This window comes from Cryptomeria japonica, chromosome 3, assembly GCF_030272615.1.
Source record: "Cryptomeria japonica chromosome 3, Sugi_1.0, whole genome shotgun sequence".
Classification (NCBI taxonomy): Eukaryota; Viridiplantae; Streptophyta; class Pinopsida; order Cupressales; family Cupressaceae; genus Cryptomeria; species Cryptomeria japonica.
In genome coordinates this window covers 416,952,500-416,958,499 of record NC_081407.1, presented here as the reverse complement: position 1 = coordinate 416,958,499, position 6,000 = coordinate 416,952,500, and the positions used below count along the sequence as shown (strand labels likewise).

General features: G+C 37.9%; 1 protein-coding gene across 7 annotated transcripts in view; it reads left to right on the top strand.

The window, feature by feature from the left end:
• The first annotated feature begins 292 nt into the window (after positions 1 to 292).
• Positions 293 to 6,000, top strand: part of LOC131070469 (lipid phosphate phosphatase 2) — a 167,979-nt gene continuing 162,271 nt past the window's right edge. For 2 of the 7 annotated variants that reach the window (XM_058006033.2, XM_059218380.1), the window contains exon 1: positions 295 to 437. In XM_058006033.2, the coding sequence (XP_057862016.2) occupies positions 418 to 437 (20 nt within the window). In that variant the 5' untranslated portion in view covers positions 295 to 417. Of the gene's footprint in view, positions 502 to 656; positions 728 to 6,000 lie in introns of all 7 variants that reach the window. The other 5 variants (XM_058006038.2, XM_058006041.2, XM_058006036.2 and 2 more) reach the window with 5 other exon arrangements.

Sequence of the window (6,000 nt, the reverse complement as noted above, 5' to 3'; positions counted from 1 at the left end):
TCAGGATTGACATCACACTCAAAACCGGATGAACTTCTTGTCTCCTCTTCTTTAACTATTTCATTTCTCAAACTCTATTCACTCAATTTTAAATCATTTTACTCTCAAACTTTTTAAATTTAAATTAAATTTAATAAATGTAAAAGATCTTGTAGGGGGTGTTTTAATTCCGTAAACGAACGGTGCAGATTCGTTCCTTGCACTTCGTACACCAATTATTTGAGACAACCAAAGCCATCGTTTCAGAATCTGTTCTGATCTTTTTCTTTTTTCTTATTTTTGGTCTTTTCTGATCTGTTGACTCACTTAACTTTTATTAATACAAATCCAAATTGTGATCGCTGATTTGAAATTGAAATCACAGAGCAACTTGAATGATCTTCCGTTGAGTTGTATAAAATAATTCACTCCTTGAAAATGCTGCCGCCCTTTATCGGGTTAGCTAATTCTAATCTAAACATTTTTTTTGGTTTGGTTTCTGTTTGACATAGACGATCTCAGGTAAGGATTATGAAGTTTTTTCAATCCGTGCAAATGCACATATTTTCAGCCGAGTTAAAAATTGTACAGCTTCATTGTATGTGTAAGGATTTTACTTATATAGAAACATTTTTCAATCGGTAAAAAAATAAAATTGTATAACGTTACTGTGACAGTTCTGCACGTATAGGAATTTGTTCAGTTTGAAGGAGAGCATTAAAAGAGAAGACAGCTTTAACTCGGATAAGTAAGATGCACCCAAAAGCTATTTCTAGCGATTCTACCCAGTTATTTCTCTAGTAATGCTAGCTGCAGACTCTACAATGTAGCCAAAATAAGACTATGGAAACTAAAATTTATCGATGGGTACTTCTGGGAAAATTCAGGAGATGCTTTTAATTGTTTTGAGGGGAGACATGTAAGCTGAGGGGGAAATTTATGCGATGATTTATGGCAAATATATGGAAAGAGATGATCTAGAATCTTAAAAAACAAAATGCGAGGCTCTTATTTTAAAGTATTTCTTTTCATCTGTTAATTGAGGGGTCTATTTCCAAGGAGTTCGAACACAGTACTTGAGATATCCAAATTATGTAGTGGGTCCATAAACTGTTAAACTATATTTTGTTACGGAAGTTTTTTTTTTTCAGTTCCAGGGGACTCACCTTAGAACCTGGGACTACATTCTCTGTCATTCCACTATTAGGGAAGGTTAAGGTCCGATAAGAATTAGAAGTCGTCAAATTTTCTCATACACATTCAATTTAAATGATACCCATTTTCTTCTGAAACTTTCGCTGGAATTCTTCACGAAATAACATTTACTGGAATACTGGGGGGTAGAGTTTTCTTTTCTGGATGAAAAAGCAGGTCGGATATATCTGAGTGGTTTTGGCTGTTATTGTGGACTGCGTTGGTAAGTGTATTTAGGGGAATAATGTAAGAATTCTGATGGAATAATATTGTTGTCCTCATTTTTGTTTTCAAAAATGAAGGACCACTACAGTGAAATTTTGAAATTTTTACTCTATGGCATGCTTCCCGAGGCAGAATTTCGACTAATCCTTGGACTGGCTTGATCCTCAGTCCATTCTCGAACTACTTTTCGAATTTCGTCCAATTCTGGGTTCGTTTGCCATGCCTTTCCTTCAATTTCGGGTTTTAAAACCCAGACTGCAGGTGGAGAATTTTCTTCAAACTGCAAGTTTTAATGATATTCATTGTTATGGTCTTTGTAGGGGAATTTTTGATCAATTACATGTGCACTTTTGTTCTAAATATGTCACTTGTAATTTATTTTAAGTTTCCCCTTTAATGTTTTTATCTTTTTATTGTTTTTTGGTCATTTTTAGTTAAAATAGGGGTTTTTTGGCTCAACTGCAAGTAAACTTGCAGTTTGTTCAAAAAACCCCTACTTTAATGGTTTTCACATGTAATAGGGATTTTAAATCCTCATTACATATGTGCAAGTGTTTTTAACTTGTTGTAGGGATTTTATTTCCCCCTTTCAAGTATTTTTAAACTTGCAGTTTGTCTTTTAAAACCCGATTTTAACATAAAAGTGCATTTTTGACAATTTTAAACTTGTCATTTGTCCAAAAAAACCCGATTTTGGCTTAATGAGTGAAAAAGTGAAAAATTAAACTTGTCATTTGTCTTTTAAAACCCGATTTTAGCATGAAAGAGGGAAAAGTGAAAAATCGAACTTGTTGTTTTCTATCCAAAACCCGATTTGCTTCATTTTGAACAAATCGAACTTGTCTTTTGCTCCCAAAAACCCGAAATGCAAGGGAAAAACTATTTTTGACCATTTCAAGGCGAAATTTGTGGAGAAATCGTTGGATGAGGGAGGCGTTTTGGTTTGCATCCTATCTTCATGCTTTGTTGGACATCTCTCACGCCATTTGGAGGATACATTTGCTGGTCTTTGCCCTAAATCAGCAACCACGTTCTTCTTTAATGCCACGTTTTTAGGAGTTAAATCTTTAACAATTTGCACACTCCTAAATCGTTTTGCTCTTTCCTACCAAGGCGTGGAGTATGGGATAGGTTTCAAAACATTTAATAATCCATTGAATGTGTATTGAATACCACGTTTTTTGCAAAAACGTGATTCTCTTTGGCTGCGTTTTTAACTTTTGGCGTTATTACCTCTTCAAACACCTTTGGTGTTATTGCTCCAGCAAATACCTTAATCGTTTTGCTCCAATAAACTTGAAATGAACACTTTCATTGGCATTTTGCTCCTCCAAGTTTAAGATTGCTGCCATATTTGGGGGCATTTTCACAAAAACGTGATAAGGGTTTGATAGTCCGGTTTTGCTTTTTCATCTCAAGAAGTATTGCATTGTTGGAGAAGCATTTTGCATTTCTAATAAAGGTATGTTCTTCCTTTCTTCTCTTCTTTTTATTATTTTCTTGTTTTCTTCATTTTTCGTTATTTGTTGCATTTTTCGCATGTGATGTTCTTCCCCTAAAAATTGGTTTTCATAAAAGAAATCTTCCCTTCGAAATGCAATTGTTAAATTGCATTGTTCTTCCTAAAAATCCATCTTAAACTTGTATTCGGGATTTTTAATCTCGATTACAAGTTCGCTGGAAATTCTTGTTCTTCCCCTACGGTTAAGGAATTTAATCATTTTTGGTTAAAATTCCAAGCTTGAAAAGTGTGAAATACCGCTCCCTTGCAAATTCGGGTTTTAAATACCGGATTACATGTTGAAAAGATCTTCCCATTTTCATGAAAATGACTTTCTCGGATATTCCCGTTTCTATTCATTCGCGTTCCTCATATCCGTACTTTCCATTTCCATCATTTTTCGCAAGTCAAAATCCCATTTTTCGTCCATTTCTCCATTTTCAAATTTACAAGTGTACTTGTATTCGGGTTTTAAAACATCGATTGCATGTTTGTACTTTCCAACTTGTATACTTGCGAAAATTCTCCCAAGATCCGAAATTGGTCAAAGTCAAGATTTTCCCATTTCTATATATCTCCCCTCTTCCTCTCACAAAACCGTGAAATTCAGAGATCAAAGTTTTTCCCATTTGAAAAAGAAAGAATGATATTTGCAGCTGATTATGATGTGGCCTTAACTCTTTTAAGTCTTCATCACAGCATTCCAGGTTCACAATCAATGTCAGATTTGCCGGCATCGCCAACTCCAAAGAAAATGAAATACAAATATGACAAATACCAGAATGAGGTTACACCTTCCCAGGTATCTTCTCCATTGGATCGCATCAGGGACACAGAAATAGGGCACGTTGATATGGCAGAATTCATTCACAGGGTAGAAGATCCACAGGATAACAACTTGCAGCGGCTGTTGGACAGCCATATCCACCATGCATCTTCTTTCCCAGTAGCTGCCCTAGAACCTGAGTTTGTTCTTGCATGCGCCCATCATTTTGACAAAGAGTCAAGAGTCATAAAAAATAATGATGGTGAAGCTATAATTCGTCTTGATGCGGATATAATCGAGAAGGTCTTCAAAATACCTCCTGCACCTGTTTATATGGAAATCACCAAAGAAAGTGCAGCAGAGTATTATACAAAAAGAGAAAAAGATTGCAAGCGCCACATCAATAGGTGGATTCAAGAGCCACGTCCTTCCTTCTCAAGATGGGCAAAGTTGTACCGTTGTGATTTCAAGTGGGAGATAGGAGACACCATCACTCTTCTCAGCAGAATGTTGGGCCTTGAGCACTTCAATGTCTTTGAGCCATGGATGTATCAATTCATCATGTTCATACGGCAGTCGCATCACATTTCATGGGGTGAAATCATCAGCGATGCTTTGTGCAAACAACTTGCAGCAGTTCCTACCACTATGACCTTCTTCATGAATTCTTATTTGGTATATTTAGCAGCATCACTTAGACACTTTCCAGGTCTTTCTACCAAGGGTGATCGCTCGCTTATACCAGTTTGGGAATATTATGACCAGTTGCCTTTGAAACCTAGCAGACTGCATTTCAGAAGAGTCCAAGATGCATTCTTTGGATATTTCATGTGTCAGTTTGACATGGATGTCAGAAATAAAAGAGTATCAGATGAGGCATGGGTCAAGGTGTCTGAGTATGGGTGTTTATTCCTGCAATTTCCCACCTTCACCTACATGAGGATTGGGTGCTATGATGGATAGCCATACATGCTTCCAAGATACGCAACCGATAAGATAATTCTTATGGAGTTGGGAAGACAGATTATGGCTGTTCATACTCTTCAGTCTGCTAGACACAAGGTTGGAATGGGGATCTCCAGTACAAATCCATTGAAAATTGGTCGATACTCCCTTGTCACATCTGTGAAGGCTAAGGCCATGGAGGTTGAATTGCAGGAAATCAAGCTTAAGAGGTTCAAACCTAGAGCTGATTTTGATTATAGAGGTATAAAGGAGAAGATCAAGAAATCCTTTGTGCATGTTCATCGCATTGAAGACATCTGGGTAGATCTCCACACGGAAGTCGAAGTTCTGAAGATGGATTATTGCAGGCTCACTGTTGAGCAAATTGTTGACTTGAATTTGGCGAATATCCCACAAGGGATGATCGATGACGGGCATATACTTGATCCTGAATACACTTCACGAAGGGTTGAGGAAGCTCCACTTCCTTTGATCCAATGGTCACACAAGGAGTGCGTCTCCATCCTTGACAGATTTCAGCCTATCTTGACCAACACTAACGCATGGCTGAAAAGTAATGCTGTTAGACTTATCAAAATCAAGGTTGGTAAAGAAGATGATTCTACAGGGCCTCTTGGACGGAAGTCTGAGATTCAGATTGATAATAAGGAGGGTGCTTCATCTTCAGGCACAAGGATCAAGTTACGAGTTAGTCGTGCAGTAGTGCTTTCTCCTGAGGAGACAACTACTCGTGGGAAGGAGAAATCACGGTTCCATGTTCGGGTGATCGATCTGGATAATCCAGAAGAGGGGCAGCAATCTGACGATGCGCCTAAGTCTCCAGTTCTAGACACGCCTCACGAGGTCATTCCTCCAGTTTCCATTGAGACGCCTCTTTCTCCTCCTGATTTGCTCATTGATGAGTCTCCTCAGAATGCAGTTCCCATTTCAGCATACGGGCCTTCTCCTGATCAACAACGAGAAAGTGTGTTGGAAGTTCCTGAAGATAATCCCACTTGCATTCAGTTATTAGAAATTGATACTTCCACTTCTGGTTTTGAAGAATTCATGAGGCAATCTTCATGCCGATTGGTAACTGAGCAAACCGTGGTCGCTATTCAAACAGATATTCCTCCCAGGGTGACCACGGTAATTCAAACAGAAACTGCTTCTCCTTTGCCTACAGCTACTACTGGAAGTCAGTTGATGACTTTACCTCCATGGCTTAGTTCTTTCACCCCGAAAAGAAAGAAGCAAGAGATTTCACCTGATACCTTTGACTACCAGCAACTCAAACTGTCCAGATCAAAAGTTGCTAAGAAGGCAAAGACTATCTCTAGGGTAACTGTTGATAGCAACAAGATGAAAGTAGCTGAAATTGTGGAACCTA